Source organism: Diceros bicornis, chromosome 4 (assembly GCF_020826845.1).
Source record: "Diceros bicornis minor isolate mBicDic1 chromosome 4, mDicBic1.mat.cur, whole genome shotgun sequence".
NCBI lineage: Eukaryota > Metazoa > Chordata > Mammalia > Perissodactyla > Rhinocerotidae > Diceros > Diceros bicornis.
In genome coordinates, this window is record NC_080743.1 from 28,582,502 (window position 1) to 28,600,011 (window position 17,510).

A 17,510-nucleotide genomic window follows, 5' to 3' on the forward strand; every position below is an offset into this window, starting at 1 on the left:
AAATTGTTTTTTTAAAACATATTGCTCCAGGCAGGGAATTAGAGTTTAAAGTCTTGGGAGTCAATGAAGGTGGGAAAAACGGTGAGTATATTCTAGGTCCAGATATGAGAGCCAAGTCAAGGTCCTGGAGGCCAGCAAAGGTTGTTCTGGTAGGCAAGTAGAAACCAATACAGGAAAGGAGCAAATAAGTCACCAAGATACTTGATATCTTTGGTCCTATGGCAGTGATGCTCAGCCCTGTTGCACCCTAAGATTATCTGTAGCACTTTAAAACACCAGTAACCAGGCCCCATCCTCAGAGATTCTGATTTAATTAGCCTGCAGTGGGTCCTGGGCATCTTCTTTTAAAGTCTCATCGGATAATCCTAATGTGCACCTAGAATTGAGAACCACTGTCCTAGGGCCATTGTTTGATCAGATAGACTCTGCTTTTATGTTCCATGTGTATGGGGCCCGCAAAGGCTGACAGAGTCCTACTGGTGCCATGACAAGTACCAGCCCTCCTAGGAAGATTGTTGTTTTCCTAAACCACACGGTCATATCAGTTATGACATTGATTATTTATTTAATAAGACTTTACAACAAAAGTAAGTAAACACTTCTTTGCAGATATGACTCTGTCCTGTCGAACTGGCCCATCAGTTAACTTTTGAGACTTCACAGAAACAAACTTTTACTTGTAAGAACAGCCAAAGTCATCTTTTTCTTCTTTAATCTCTTCTGATTTCTAAGAATTTTATTGGAAAAACCTCCTTTTTTAGGTACACACAGGAGTGATAGAGTATAAACTCTACTGGCAAAAAGATTTCACGTCATTTTCTTTTCTCTAGGAGTCTCTAAGTTCTTCCTTGTGCTTTGAGCTCTGGAAATCAAGTAGTCTTGTTATTATGACAAACTTGTATGTGTACAGTGCAACAAGTAGCTTGTTTCCTTTTTGAAAAGTATTGGATCAAGAGTAACAGCATTAAAAATATATACATTTAATTTAAATAGCAAAATAGTTGTTAATGTGTTTTAAAACAGAAAATTGGCCATGATAAAACTTACAAGTAGAATACTTTCAAATTTTAAATATATATTTTTTTAATTTTAGAAAAGCAGAACTAGAAGCGGCTGTGAGAAAGAAGATTGAGTTTGAGAGAAAAGCTCTACATATTGTTGAACAGCTTTTAGAAGAGAATATTACAGAAGAATTCCTAAGGGAGTGTGTATGTGTTAAGTTGACAAATTACTGCCTTTGTATATAAGATCTTTAAATCTGTGCAATGTGAAACTTCCTTGCATTATTGAAATTTTTAAAATTGTTTTCAATCACCAGATGCAGGTGACAGCCTGTATAATTTGTGCATTTTAAAATAATCAACCATTATACATTTCTTGTTGTATAATGACTTTAAAATGTACTAATGAAAAATAATGTGCATATTTTACCCGTTAGTAGCAGTTTTTTTAAACCAGTCTGCTTATCTCACTTGATTTTCATCACTTTGCACTAATAATCCCAATCATTTTCCATTCCATTCCAAAATGCCTATTTTAGTAACAGAAGATTATTATTTTTGTTCCATTATTTAACGTCCATTAATTAAATTCCATTAAGTTTGATACTTTAAAAACCAGAAATATAGATCCTTTACGATTTAACACATAACAGGAGAATTATAATCTGCATTAAAAAATTTTTTGTTTTCTGTAGTGGCTTTATTGCATTAAAATTTTGAATGGAAATTTCTATTATTCTATAATTTCTATTATAGAATTTCTATTATAATTTCTATTATATTCTCATAATCCCGAAGAGAAAAAAGAAATAGAAAATTAAAACTCAGAGCTTCTATTGCAAAAATAATTCTTGGTGTGGTTCAGAGATTTTTCTAAACAAGAGGAATATAAATATGAGAGTATTTAAATTGATATAGGTAACTGCATCAGAATCTGCATACATGGTGACACTAAAGAAAAAAAAGACAAACCAGAGGTGCTTCATTTGAAACAAATACCCTGTATCACTCTCAACAAAAAATATTTCAGTCCCTGCGAAAACAGAAAAACTTCAAAAATAATCTCAAGAGTTGAGATTATTTGAACTTGAAGATGTCAAAGAAAAATATTTGGTGTTCGCTTATACCTATTACCTCAACATTCTCCTGTACAGTTTTTTCAGAAGCTGGAAGATTTTGTACAAAAATTTGTTCAGGAGTCACAATGACACCTTTAATATACTGTGTTTTTTAAGATTGTGCTTTAAAAATGGGTAAAATTATATCTTATTTTATGTGGTTTATTTTTTGAATAATACTTTTTAAAAAATATATACCATCAGTATTTTGCTTTGGTATAGCAATCACTATAGCACCACTTCTTCCTCCTGCCTCAGAAGTATTTCATGAACTGTGTAATCTACAAAGATGCATGGTCTACAGGAGCATGAGTTTTTTGTTTTTTTTGTGTTTTTTTAAATAATAACTAACATTTTTTGAGTACTTACCATGTGTCGAACACTTTTCTAAGTGCTTTTCCTTTATTTTCTCCTCTAACATCAAACCTATGAGATAGGTGCTATTGTTATCCCTGTATTTTCAGATGAGATCGATGAGGCTTAGAGAGCTGATAAATGAACTTTTCCAATAATCTGGGGTGGAAATGCTCCTCTCATTTCATTACAGGGGAAGTTCATTACTCCTGCTCACTACAGTGATGTCGTGGATGAGCGTTCTATTATCAAACTCTGTGGTTATCCCTTATGTCAGAAGAAGCTAGGAATTGTAAGTAATTTTTCAAAATATAAGCTTTTAATTTTTATATTTAGCAAAATACTTTGTAGAAGAAAAAGAAGTGAAACTGAGGTCAAGAAATAATGACGTGGGTTAGCCAAAGATGTGATGTGTAGATGACTTGATCTTGTAACATAAAGTTCATGTTTATTACTTGGATTCTTTTGTAAGCTGTACTTTCTTTTTTTTAGGTACCAAAACAGAAATATAAAATTTCTACCAAAACCAATAAAGTCTATGATATTACTGAAAGAAAGGTAAGTTTAAAGGCTATTTTCAATGTGGCAGTTAATTTTTAATATTATAGTAAATGAATTTCTAAAAATAACTGTTTAAAATCTTGCCTGTTAGAGAATAGCCACGTTAAAAGTTTTTCATTTATAAATACTTCATTCAAGATGTTAAAAAAAACCTGGTTGCTTATGCTTTAATTATTATTTGAACATTTAAAAATTAGTGCATACTGGCACAAATTTTGCAAATAAATCATGGAACAGAATAGAGAGCCAGAAACAAACTCATCACATATGTGGACACTTGATATAGGACCACAGGGGTTTTGTAGATCAGTGGAAAAAGGGTGGATTTTTCAATAAATAGTATGGCACAATTAGTTATCCATATGCAAGAAATTAAAATTGACCCCTATCTCAGTGTACATACAAAGATCAATTTTAGGCAGATTAAGGACCTAACTATAAAAGACAAACCTTTTCAAAGACAACATGGGAGGATGTCTTTATAAACTTGGAGTAGAGAGAATTTCTTAAATAAGAGAAAATTATTGGCCATAGAGGAAAAATTGATGTTTTTCTACATTAAAATTAAAAATGTTTGCTCCTTAGAAGTTTCCAAAAAGAGTGAAAAGATAAGCTACACATCAAAAAGAGTTATATTTCTCACATATAACTGACCACAGATTCATAACCAGAATATATAATCTATAAGAAAAAGATGAAGAACCTAAGAAAAATTTTGCAGAAGAAACTTCAGTGGCTAATGAATATATGAAAAGATGCTCAACCTTATCTGTAATCAGATAAGGTTGAGCATGACAAATAAAAACATGTTGAATTATGTTTTCACAGCCCCCAAATTAGCAAAATTATAAGAATCTGACAATATTAGTAACTCTTTATACTGCTGGTCAAATAAAAATTGGTACAACTTTTTTGAGAAACTGTTTGGAATTATCTAGTAAACTGAAATTTGCACATTCTTTATGACCAAGCCTTTCTGTTCTTTTGTATATATATCCTAAGGAAATTCTTGCCTGTGTGCACAAGTGTATGTGAATGTGTCTAGTTGGATACAGAAAATATGGTATATAAATGGAATATTATTCAGCCTTAAAAAGGAAGGAAATCCTGACACATGCTACAATATCGATGAACTTTGAAGACATTATGTTAAGTGAAATAAGCCAGCACAAAAGGACAAATATTATATGATTCCACTTATATGAAGTAACTAGAGTAGTCAGATTCATAGAAATAGAAAGTAGAATGGTAGTTGTCAGAGGAGGCAGAATTGGGGAGTTATTGTTTAATGGGTGTAGACTTTCAGTTTTGCAAGATGAAAAGAGTTCTGGAGATGGATGATGATGATGGTTTCACAACAGTGAGAAGGTACTTAATGCCACTGAACTGTACACTTAAAAATGGGGGGGGGTTAGATGGTAAATTTTGTCTATTTTACCACAATTTTTTTTAATTTTAAAAATTGTAAAAGAAAAAAAAAGAAAAGTTTATAGTAACATTGTAGTGATAGCAAAAAAATTAGAAACAACTCAATTGTCCTTAATAAATAAAGGGTAGTATACTTAAGCAATGGAATATAATATACAGTGTAAATGGATAAACTACAGCTACATGAATGAATCTCAAAAATATAATGTGGATCAAAAGAAGACAAGAATACATAACAATATGATTCCATTTAGACAAAGTTTAAAAGTCAGCAAAACTGAATGATATGTTTTATAGGGATGTGTATATAGGTAGCAAAACTAAAGGAAAACAAGGGAATGAGTAACAAAATTTATGATAGTGGTTACCTCTGGGGAATGTGGAGAATGATGCCATCGGGGAGGGGTGCATAGAAGCCTTGAAAGGTACTAGATGGTTGTTTCTTACCTTGGGTGGTAAATTCATGAGTTTTCATTTTTTTCTTGGAATTACATATTTAAGTTTTGTACTCTCTTCTGTATGTAAGTTGTGTTTCACAATAAGAAAAAAATAATTTGCTAGTTTTAAAATGTTCTTTTCAGTGTTTTTGCAGCAATTTTTGTTATAAAGCATCTAAGTTTTTTGAAGCACAAATTCCTAAAACTCCAGTATGGGTTCGAGAAGAAGAAAGGTAATTTAAATCATTATGTATACATTTGTTCACATATTCTAATAATTTTTTTCTGCTTTTTGAGATATGCAGGGAGTAGGTCTAGTTTTCTTTAGATTGTTACCATTGCACACATTTAGTTGTGGACAAATAGTTATATTTTAAGCATAGCTATTAAGGATTTTACACTTAAAATCAGAAAAACTAATACAGACAAATGTTGTTTGCTGTTTTAGTTTTAATCACAAAACCTGAACTTTGCTTCCTGCTATGCCAATTATTTCTATTAATCCTAGTAATATAACCCTAGAATAAATATGTTAAATTTTTTCGGAAGATACTAGATCTTGGGATCCAACTGAACTCACTTTGTTGTTAGGAAACTGTGTACTAAGGTTTAAAAGTTTAAGTTACTAATTCATTCAATCATTATTAAAAATCAGTACAATATTTTATAAATTTAAAGAAAGCCAATTTAAAGAGTCTTTTTTAGCAAAAAAGTTTCTGGACATTTCTGGGGTTTGCCTCTAGGGAAATGTTTAAACCTTTACAACATTTTAGTAGTTGCTGAATTTGAGAGAAAATTTATTATTGAGGGGCAAATGGCATAATAATATAAACAAGTAACAAAAATGACTGTTATGTAATTAAATTACTGTTATGTAATTAAACTATATTGTCCAGAAATTCCAAAGGCTTAAATCAATGAGATAATGTCCCAAGTAATTCGTGTTTGATAGAGAATATCGTAACAAAACAGGATTGTTATTTGTGGTAAAATAGTTAGGATCCATGCTAAATAAACTTAATGACATAAATGTAAACAGATGCAAGTTAACTAAAGATTTTTGCCCCCAAAAAATTCTTAAAGTCTTATCTGATTCACAAGGAAATATGACACTACTGTACGTTCAACTGGCATCAGTGGTACTGATGACAGTACCTTTGTTGGCAGACACCTTTGCCTGCCAATCCAATTTTGTGTGGTTTAGAATATGTAAAACATACCACCCTATCGCCTTTGTTAATTGAATTAAACATAATGAAGACTAAATTGTTCATCATTTCTCCTGCACCCCATCTGACTTTCTTGTTTGGAGGACAAAAGATTGTAGCATTGTTCAAGCTACGTTGGGAAGCTAAGAGCACCTTTTAAACTATCACTGTTTTTCTCCTTTCTTAATGTTTCTTTCACCAGCGCTGCCCATTGCCTCCTCAGCCCTATGACAGCAACATCTTCCATTCCCCATTCCCCACTGTTAAGATCAGTGTTTCCTGGGGCCGGCCTGGTGGAATAGTGGTTAAGTACGCGCCCTCCGCTTCGGCAGCCTGGGGTTTGCAGGTTCAGATCCTGGGCACGGACCTATGCACTGCTCATCAAGCCGTACTGTGGCAGGCATCCCATATATAAAGTAGAGGAAGATGGGCACAGATGTCAGCCCAGGGCCAATCTTCCTCAGCAGACAGAAGAGGATTGGCAACAGTTGTTAGCTCAGGGCTAATCTTCCTCACACACACACACACACAAAAGATCAATGTTTCCTTAAGTTATCCTTAACTTTGCTTCCAAAGATACCTTCTCTACTTCTTAAATTTAGCCTTCTCATTTAGCCCATCCTCTTATCTGCTTCAACTGCTTCCAAACCATTTACTAAGCCACCTTTCCTGTCATCTCTGTTTTCTTCAAATATAATTATTGGTACTTTCTTTGGCTAATTTAAAACAGTTCTTCTCTCTAAGCTTTTCCTAAAATCTTACCATCCTGTGTTCAGCATGACCACTTTTTCCCAAAACATGAAGCCCTGTTACTTTATATTTGTGGTTCTTGAAATTCTGTTTTATCTATATGCCCTTCCCTACCTCGCTAAAAAAGAAAGATGAAAATGGTCTTGGTTTTCCTAATCTAAACTAATAAATTTAATTTACATTCAAAGTGTGTAGTATGCAGGATGGCAAAACAAATATACACGAGTGTATTCTAATGGGGACCTGTAGTGTAAGTTAGTGAGGATAAAGCATTGCATAATGAGAACGTAAGCAGAGATGAGAAAAAGAAAATAAACTCATCGGACTGGTTTGGCGTGTTGGAAGTAGATAATGAGAACATTAGCTTACTTGAAATAAGAAGTATGTTTTGGGAAAAATTAGAAGATAATGATAGGTAACAAGGGGCAAGACTAAGTTTGTATATCCTCAAGTACTAGAGAACCATCAAATGTTTTTGAACAGAATTTAATCTGACGTTGGTGTACGAGATGAATAAAAGAAGAAATGATCATAATTAAAGAACCGAAAGGGTCCTTAGAGATAATTTAATCCAGCCTCTTTATCAAACAAGCTCAGAAAGAGTAAATGTATTTCTTAAGCTAGTGATAGATTCTGAGCAAGGCAAGGATTCTTTCATCATATTCCACTTGATTGGAATTACCAGTTGATTGGAAGTAACCAGTGAGTAATCTTTATATATACAATTGTCGCATTGTGCATAGTGTAACTATAGCCCTTATTTATGTATAATACTTGTCAGTGTGTAATCATAAGTATCTTTTATATGTGGATGTGTCAATGTTACCTTAATTTCTAAATTCTTAGGGGCAAGGATTATGTCAGTTTATTTCATGAATCCACTAGAGGTCACTGTGTTTTCACAGAGAATGTTTGATATTTTTATGTGTGCTAATGATCAGAGTTGTAGAATTCAGTATTGTTTTAGAAAGTTGTCTTTTATTGCACATAAAAGCTCTACAGAAATGTGATATTTTAAAGAAAGTCTGATCACATATGGTATGGGTTATAACATTCAGAACCTGTCTTTTAAAGGGGGAAAAATGGCTTCTTTTAAGTGGCAGCATTTAGTATTTAATGGAGAGATATTTTTATTAGCTTAAATTGAGTCATCATAATAAATAATGAATTACATCATAATTTTATTTATTAATTAATAGTTATTTAATAATAATCATAATTTTAAAATATTAATAAATTTATAAGTCCACTCAGAGAATTAGATATTTTATTGCAGTGACTTCCAAAGTTTTTGACCACTATAATAAATGCATTTTACATTATGATCCAACACACACATATAACTGAAACAGAAGTTTTATGAAACAGTATTTATCCTCACTACATGAAAAGCTTGTGATATTTTCTACTTTGTTCCTTTTTTAAAATGCTGGTAGCAACCCACTTAGTTGGTTAATCCTGATCTGCAGTTTTAAAAGCACTGTTTTGTTAGATCTGGCATAGGTGTTTTGTTATTTTACTATAGGGAAATGTGTTATCAACACTGAGCCTCAGTTTCCTTGTTTGTAAAGCAGAAAGTTCATTTAACCTCTTACTTCCCTTTAGCTCTAACGTTTTACAGTTCTAAGTCAGTTAGTCACTGCTACAATAGTGAACATTTTCTAGATAGGGAAATGTTTTATTTATAAAAATAATGAAAAATAAAATTATCAGCATAAGACTAGGGAAACTTATACTACCTGTAGGGAAGTCTGTCTCATTTAAGAATTTGGAGTAAAAGTTGCTGACTTAAATGATTTGAACTCATCAGTCTGAAAAGATGAAGGCTGATAGAGGATTGGATCAAAGTTTTTAAATTGTGAAGAAAAAACAGGAATGTTTTATAGTATGTCCAGCATAATTTGAAGTTGACATCTTTAGGGACACCGTGATCTTACACACTATTTGGAAATAGAATATTGCATTTGACTCAGTTTGGTCTTTCTTACATTAGTTGTGAAAGCTAGCTAATATAAATTTATTCACCAGATTCTAAAATATTAAAACCTACAATGTCCCTTAAAATTTTAAGGTATTATTTTATACCATAATGAGTTTACTGTCTCACTGGTAAAAATGTAAAAAAAAATTGATTTAAGAAAGACTTAGGCAAATTTATTAATTCTGGCTCCATACTTGTATCAAGGTTTTGAGTCAGGGCCTTAGAAGTTTTGTAGTCTCTCATTTTTATTATTAAGGTATGAAAAAATATCTGGAGTATACCCTTAATGTCGTGGAGAGCAGCAGTGCTTCTCACAAAATGTCTCCTGATGCCCCTTCAGAGACAAAACATTGACCTAGATTGCCTGGGTCATGACGCATTATGATGCTTCTTATGTTGTGAGTTAGAAATTTTTTACCCACTTGGTGGCCAGAAACAGACCACATACAGTTTTGTTCCTCTGCAACAGCGTGCTCATTTAGGTAGTCATATAGTTGCATTTATAAATCCTGTTGGGTTGACTGTAGGCTCTGATAAGTCTTTGAAGGAGGGACATTTCTTGAATTGTAACCTAAAAAAATCAGGAGTTAAAACTAAGAAGGAAGGACAAATGTTAAGAATCAGATTATGATTTTTAAAAGATCTAATTGGGGTGAATGGTTAATGCTGACAGAGCTAAAAGCGCCATCATGTGGCCCAGAGTCGGGGATTTTCACACATGCTTCTTTGGCAATAAACATAGTATAATCTCAGAGGTGCGGAAGCCAAAAACCTCTGCAGAACAACTTCTATAACCTCTTCCTGAACAGCCACCTCTGTTGTTTGGTATACAGAATAAAAAATTTCTGAAGCAGGTTTTAACATGTCTCAAGTTATATTTGAAAAATTCCCACCACGGGGGAATTGTAGCCTGCTGCTTCTGTTGGTTTATATGTAATAAACATATTCTAAGTGATATATACACACACACACGCACATATACATATGTACATACATAAATACACAAGGTATTTTGGCATGTTATTTCTAATTGTAGATTTACTTTGCTAAAGTTACAATTAATCATCCAATTTATACTTTAGTGAAAATAATATGAAAATGTTTGTGGAGAACCACCTTGAATTTATTCTTTAACATGGGTACTTTGTTTTTTGAATTGAGCTTATCTCAGTTAAATTAAGAATTATCTCTAGGGCAACATAAACTTTTTAGAGTGAAGAGAAATGGCACTTTTAAAAAAAGCTTTTGAATTTCATCTAAGAAAGGATGGAAAAGAAACAGTAACATACTTGGTGCCTCGTTCTTTCTAAAACAGCTCATAGCAAAAACCTTTTATATTGAAACTTTCATCTAATACTTCAGTAAACTCAAATTTAGTTTATTTTAATGTCAGATACCATTCTCCATTTTATAGATTGGGAGTCAGGGAGAGTATTAAGGTCACTCATAAAACATCTAGAAACAATATTCAGTGCAGTTTTAGTTACCTGAAGCCAGAAAAATGAAACAAAGGAGAGGAAAATAGAAAGTACGTTGAGTTCCTATGAAAGGAGTTAAGTGAAGGTGGTATCTTCACAACGTTTTTGGGTCTTTTTTCTGACTTTAGTTAGAGGCAGCATGTTGTAGAAAAAGGTTGAACTTTGAAGACCTAAATTTGAATCCTAGATTTACTACCTGTTAGCTGTAGTGATTTTAGGAAGTCAGTTAACCTCTCAAAGCTTCAGTTTCCTCATCTATAAAAATGAAGTTGTAAGTTATGTGAGGATTAAATGAAATAATATATAAAACTACCTAGCAGAAAGTGTGGGAAGATGAGAAAGTTCTGGAGATGGATGGTGGTGATAGTTACACAACAACGTGAATATACTTAATGCCACTGAACTGTAGCTAAAAATGGTTTAAATGGTAAATTTTATGTATGTTTTACCACAATTAAAAAAAAATCCACGTACCATATAGTAGGCAGTTAATACGTTCTGATTTTCCCCTTGCCTTCTTTAGAGATTAAATTTTCTTTTAATTCTTAGACTTTTTCTCAAAAAATATCAAGTATAGCTAGAGATTTCTCATAAAACTATCTTAAATCATATTCGTGATTTAGAATAATGTTTACAGTTTGATTACCCCTTGATACAGCCATAGTTAGACCTCATTCTTAATTGGAACTGTTCTGCCTCCAAGATCTTGAAGTAAGAATTTCCCGTCTCTGACCACAACCTCTATCTCATCTACAGCCATCACTCCTGAGTGTGCTTTGTGACCTCGTTTTGACCTCCTATCTCTACCTTAGCTCTGTTCTTCTAGGTTGGCAGACCCTCATTCAATTTGTTTTCTTGAGCGCCACAGTCAGCAGTTACAGTATTGTCCTCAAACAATCCCAGATTCTTTCTCCCTTAACCTTCCACCGTGTCTACCTTCCCAAGCTTCAGTCATCCTTTTTTTCTGTGCTTAGGTTGCTGAACATTATTGGGTAAAGTTCTCATATTAGACAATTAGCACTTTAAGCTGTCTCATTTAATTCAGTCCTCACAACATCCCTGGGGAAGTATTGTTACCCGTTTTATGGATGGTAGAACTGAGGCTCAAGGAGGTTTAGTGACTCCGCTAAAAACACTTGGCTCATATATATAGATTTGGCATTTAAACCCAGATCTGCCTGGCACCAAAGCCTGCACTCTTTGGATTGTTTTGGCCCTGTTCCAGTTCATTCAGTCTCGTCTCAACTGTGTGCTCACATGTTTTTTCTTTGTTTCTCATTGACTCGCTGATACATTCAGACCTTTTCTCCTCTCCTTAAACTTTGAACCCAACACCCAACTCACAGTAGATAATTTAACCTACTACTTAATCTACTGCTTAACAATTGAGGGCATCTAGCAGAATCTCTCTCCTTCAGCATTATTTTCTTCATATGCTCTCTCATTTCTCTGCCTCTTCATTGCTAATATTGTGCCCTCTTTGTTACTGATTCCATTCTCCTCTCACCAAGGCCTTGCTTTATGGTTTATTCCTATTTTCTTCCTCTTTCAAGCTCTCCTTTCATACTGATTCTTTTTCCTCTGCTTTAAAAGGAACAAAAAAATCCTGAAAAATATCCATTAGATTTTGCAGTCCACTGGTACTTGGTGATCTTAGCAAGAGCCATTTCAGTAGAGTAATGCATACAGATTCCAGGAGGCAGAGGGTTGATGATGACTGAATAGGAGATATGGAATTGAAAATGATGAGTGCAAACTTCTTTAAAGAAGGCTTACAGTGAAAGGGGGTGGAGCTGTATGATTGAAGAAGAGGGTTCTTTTTTAAGAGAGAGGATTTAAGCATAGTAGCATACTAAAAGGAAGGAAAAAGGAGAGATTTGTAGAGAAAAAACCCACAGTAAGATCCATAGGATTAGCCTCAAATGCCTTCATATACAAACTACATGGATCTTTATAGGCCCAGCTGAATCTGAAGCTTTTCTTCATTTGGCTCAGCAGGAAGTTTTTCTTTCTCCTCTAATTACCCATAGTAGCTCATATGTCTCATGGTACTTATCACATTCTCTCTTGAAGTATATGATGCAACAGTGTAGTTCTTATGAGCCATGCTGTCTGGGTTTGATTCCTGGCTTTCCCACTTACTAGCTGTGTGATTTTCAGCAATTACTTATTCTTTCGGTACTCAGTCTTTTTATCTGTAATGTGGCATGATAGTGGTAGCTACATTATTCTTATAAGGATTAATATTTGTAAAGCTCTTAAACATTCATTTTCCTTTTACTAAATTGTAAGGAACCTATTCTTTGTATTACTTAACATACCCAGCATAGCCCGCACATATAATAGTTCAGAATTTTGTTTTTAGAGGAATTTGTCAAATGATGGTTAGCCATTTAGTGTAAGAATCCAATTGAGAATCGTTGTGTCTACACGTATATTGTCTTCCCTACGGTGATACTCAGACCCCAGTGTAGGACCAAATGCCAGACAGCTGTATGGTACTAAACCTTGATAATTTTAGCTGGGAAGATTTGGGCGGGGATGTGGGATAGGAAGAGTGAGAATTACAAGTGGAAGTGGGAGGAAGTAGGCAACAGGCAAAAAAACACTCTATTGTAAGTGTTAGCATATTATTTAGTTCAAAAAAGCTCCTAATGGGAGTTATAAATACCGGCTGGAGCAGTCAAGGCTAGTCACCATCTAAGCAGTGTCATTTGATTTCTTTGAGCAACACCAAACCGAGGTAGCTTCTGTGACTAGAGTTTTAGTGAGTGGGAAGAAGTAGGATAAACATGATAATTTGGATGATTGGGAAAGGATACACCTCGATTGGCTGAGGGACTAAGGAAGAAGAAAAAATAGATTTTTACTCTCGGGCAACTCACTGCCCATTGCCTTATTTTGCCTTTTCCCTCTAAATTTTTTATTATTGGTCTTGAGGAATTCTTAAACTGCTGGGGAATCGCTAGAGCAAGAATGGCCAATATTGGTTTTATCCTGTATGCCTCCTAGTGTGTGGTACTAAGAAGGAGTTTCATGGGGAGGAATGCCTTGATCGGTTAGCGGTGTCTCCCATAACTAAGGAGAGGATTGGCTAGCGAGCCCATTCCCTGTGGTACCTCCTATGCTTGAGACTGATCAAAAGATGGGTGGGTTACCTAGGCAATAGTTGTATGATTGATGCTGTGATGTTTCATTATATAAAAAAAATACTCGCAACTCTGACATTTTTGACTGGTAGCCTTTGAATGTCATAACTCAAATGACTTCTCGTTCCGTCTATCCATTTAGCTTGACTTTTTTTAATTGAAAGTTTTCTGCAATATCATGGCCTTCGTTGCAGCCCTATTTTGCCCTTTAAATGGGATTTGTGCTTAGTGCCATAGCTCTCTTTAGTGCACACCTAATTCTTTGTATTTACTTTATTTTTTCTATTAATTGACTTTATTTTTTAGAGCAATTTTAGGTTCACAGCAAAATGGAGAGGAAGGTACAGCAATTTCCTGTTTACCCCCTGCCCCCACACGTTCATAGCCTCCCCCATTATCAACATTCCACCTACAAATGCTATTTTTGTTACAATTGATGAGCCTACATTGACCCATCATCATCACCCAAAGTCTACGGTTTACATTAGGGTTCACTCTTGTGTTGTACATTCTATGGGTTTGGACAAATGTATAATGACTTGTACCCACCATTACAGTATCATACTGAGTAGTTTTATAGCCTTAAAAATCCTCTATGTGCCACCTATTCATCTCTCTTCCTCCACAACCCCTGATCTTTTTTCTGTCTCCATAGTTTTATCTTTTCCAGAATGTTCTATAGTTGGAATCATACAGTGTGTAGGCTTTTCAGAATGGCTTCTTTCACTTAGTAATATGCATTTAAGTTTCCTCCATGTCTTTTCATAGCTTAATGGCTCATTTATTTTTAGCGCTGAATAATATCCCATTGTCTGGATATACTACAGTTTATTTATCCATTTACCTACTAAAGGACATCTTGGTTGCTTCCACATTTTGGCAAATACGTATAGAGCTGCTATTAACATCCATGTGCAGGTTTTTGTGTGGACATAAGTTTTCAGTTCCTTTGGGTAAATACCAAGGAGCACAATTTCTGGACTATATGGTAAGAGTATTTTTAGTTTTGTAATAAACCACCTAATTGTCTTCCAAAGTGGCTGTACCATTTTACATTTCCACCAGCAATGAATGAGAGTTCCTGTTGCTCCACATCCTCACCAGCATTTGATGTTGTCAGTGTTCTGGATTTTGGCTATTCCAGTAGTTGTGTAGTATCTCACAGTTGTTTTAATTTGCGTTTCTCTGATGACATATGTAGAACATCTTTTCATATGCTTATTTGCTGTCTGTATATCTTTGGTGAAGTGTCTGTTAAGGTCTTTGGCCCATTTTTTAATTGAATTTTCTTATTGTTGAGTTTTAAGAGTTCTTTGATATTTTGGATAACAGTCCTGTATCAGATATGTCTTTTGCAAATATTTCTCCTTGTCTGTGGCGTGTCTTTTTATTCTCTTGACGGTATCTTTTGCAGAGCAGAAAAAAAATTTTTTTTTTTTTTATGAGTAAGATTAGCCTTGAGCTAACATCCAATGCCAATCTTCCTCTTCTTTGTATGGGATGCCGCCACAGCATAGTTTGACAAGCAGTGCGTGGGTCCAAGCCCGGGATCTGAAACTGTGAACCCCGGGCCACTGAAGTGGAATGCGAGAACCTAACCGCTATGCCACCGGGCTGGCCCTCTTTTGCAGAGTAGAAAATTTTAGTTTTAATGAAGTCTGGCTTATCAGTTCTTTCTTTCATGGATCATGCCTTCGGTATTATATCTAAAAAGTCATCCAGGTTTTCTCCTATGTTATCTTCTAGAAGTTTTATAGTTTTGTGTTTTACATTTAGGTATGTGATCCATTTTGAGTTAAATTTTGTGAAGAGTGTAAGATCTGTGTCTAGATTCATCTTTTTGCATGTGGATGTCCAGTCGTTCCAACACCATTTGTTGAACAGACTATCTTTTCTCCATTGTATTGCCTTTGCTCCTTTCTCAAAGATCAGTTGACTGTTTTTATGTGGGTCTATTTCTGGGCTCTCTGTTCTGTTCCAATGATCTATTTGTCTGTTCTTTCACCAATACCACACTGTCTTGATGACTATAGCTTTGTAATAAGTCTTAAAATCAGGTAGTATCAGTTCTCCAGCTTTGTTCTTCTCCATCAATACTGTGTTAGCTATTCTGGGTCTTTGCGTCTTCCATAAGAATTTTAGCTTCAATTTGTCGATATCCACAAAATAATTTGCTGGGATTTTAATTTTAATTGCATTGAATCTATAGATCAAGTTGAGAAGAACTGACTTCTTGACAATATTGAGTCTTCTGTTGAGGGACATGGAATATCGCTCCCTTTATTTAGTTCTTCTTTGTATATTTACTTTCATTTTATCTGTTTTGTAGTCTTTAGAAGGCACTTTTTCTGAGTCACTTCAGAAGTATTTTACAGTTTTCCTGTCCTCTTGGATTTATTTACTGTTTGTTCTTCTGTATATTTTACTTTCTAAGAGCTTTTCCTCCCATGATGCCCAGCAAGATGTGATATCTGGTATTGCATAGCAAAATTGTTCTTAGAATTAAACTAAATTACCTAATCTACATAGTTCACATCCATACTATAATGCAACTGCTTTCTCAAGAATTAGGGCAAAAAGTCTTATTGACCATATAAAGGAAATACAAGAGAATTATAGTACATAATTCTGCCTTCCAGGAACTTGTAGTCTAGTTAAGAAACCAGACTTAAACATATGAAAAGTAAGACACTTAGATAATAATTCTAGTATATTAGGTCATAGAGGAGTAAATGATTAATATACATTAATTGTGCAGACAATGATAACTCTGGAATTTAGAGAAGGGAGTGATTTACTTTATTAGGTTAGTAAGGGAAAACTGTATTGGGCTCATGGAATTTGAACTTAGTCCTGAAATATGAGTAAATTTTGGATAAGAGAGAGATTAATCCAGATTTCTTGTGGATGAGTTTCACAATACTTTGTCCTTTAATTTTTTTCTTTAAAAATACTTTATATGAATTATTTCCTTTTAATTGTATTTTCTATCCAATGTAGTTATAATAAACACTTGAAAGTATTTGACATATCAGTTGCCTTCAATTTTCGATGTCTATGTTTTTGTCACAGGCACGCTGATTTTCAGCTGCTGCAAGAAGGACAAAGGTATGGTTGAATCAATATCACTTACCTTCTATATATTCGTGTTAATAGAAACATTAAGAGTAAACCAGGTGATATGAGCTCTTAGACTTCCTGTGCTGATGCATTATGTAAGTGCCCATTCTAGCCCCCAGAAAGAAATATTTGCCTTGTACAGCTTTTTCTTTTGTGATGGTAAGATGATGTGTTTGATTTGTAGGATTTATTGTACAGCTGTTCCTACCAAGGAAGTCTAATTGAACCTGTTGAAATACGACACAAACACAGCTTCCATCTGAGATGCTGTGCTTCTTTGTCAACTAGATTTTGCCAATTACATTTGTTGAAAGGTTTTTATAGTCTTCTTTTATAGGATTTCAAAACATTAATGTATCAGTTATTTAACTATTTGATGTGTCTAAAGTATTTTAATGTGTCTAAAGCATTAATAAAAGTTCCAAGTTGTGATTTTTTTATCTGAACTCTGCTCATGGTGTTGCTTGCACAACCGTGACCATCTCTCAAAACACGTCCTTTTATCTCCCAGAATAAATTTTCCTGGTTATTAGTCACTACCTTAGTTACATGGAATTGAGCACAAGGGACAGATACTTATTTATTGATGTATAGCTTTAATTTATAGCTTCAAAGTAGTATTGAAAAATATAATTACCTTAAAATTCCAAGAGAAAGTATGAAACTTATAAAAGTTGAATTGTTCTTATTTTTTTGAAATTTTACTTACTTCAAATATAAGAGACAGTCCCGTGGCTATATAGGCTAGATTCCAACTAAAAAATGATATGTAAGGGGCCGGCCTGGTGGCGCAAGCGGTTAAGTGCGCACGCTCTGCTGCGGTGGCCCAGAGTTCGCCGGTTCGGATCCCGGGCGTGTACCGACGCACCGCTTTGCAAGCCATGCTGTGGCGGCGTCCCATGTAAAGTGGAGGAAGATGGGCATG

The 17,510-nt window shown here is 34.3% G+C and overlaps 1 protein-coding gene across 3 annotated transcripts in view; it reads left to right on the forward strand.

The window, feature by feature from the left end:
* Positions 1-17,510, forward strand: part of RPAP2 (RNA polymerase II associated protein 2) — a 74,116-nt gene that overhangs the window by 3,357 nt on the left and 53,249 nt on the right. For 2 of the 3 annotated variants that reach the window (XM_058538518.1, XM_058538516.1), the window contains exons 3-7: positions 1,094-1,208; positions 2,667-2,765; positions 2,966-3,031; positions 5,044-5,132; positions 16,538-16,573. In XM_058538518.1, the coding sequence (XP_058394501.1) occupies positions 1,094-1,208; positions 2,667-2,765; positions 2,966-3,031; positions 5,044-5,132; positions 16,538-16,573 (405 nt within the window). The remainder of the gene's footprint in view (positions 1-1,093; positions 1,209-2,666; positions 2,766-2,965; positions 3,032-5,043; positions 5,133-16,537; positions 16,574-17,510) is intronic. The other variant, XM_058538517.1, reaches the window with a different exon arrangement.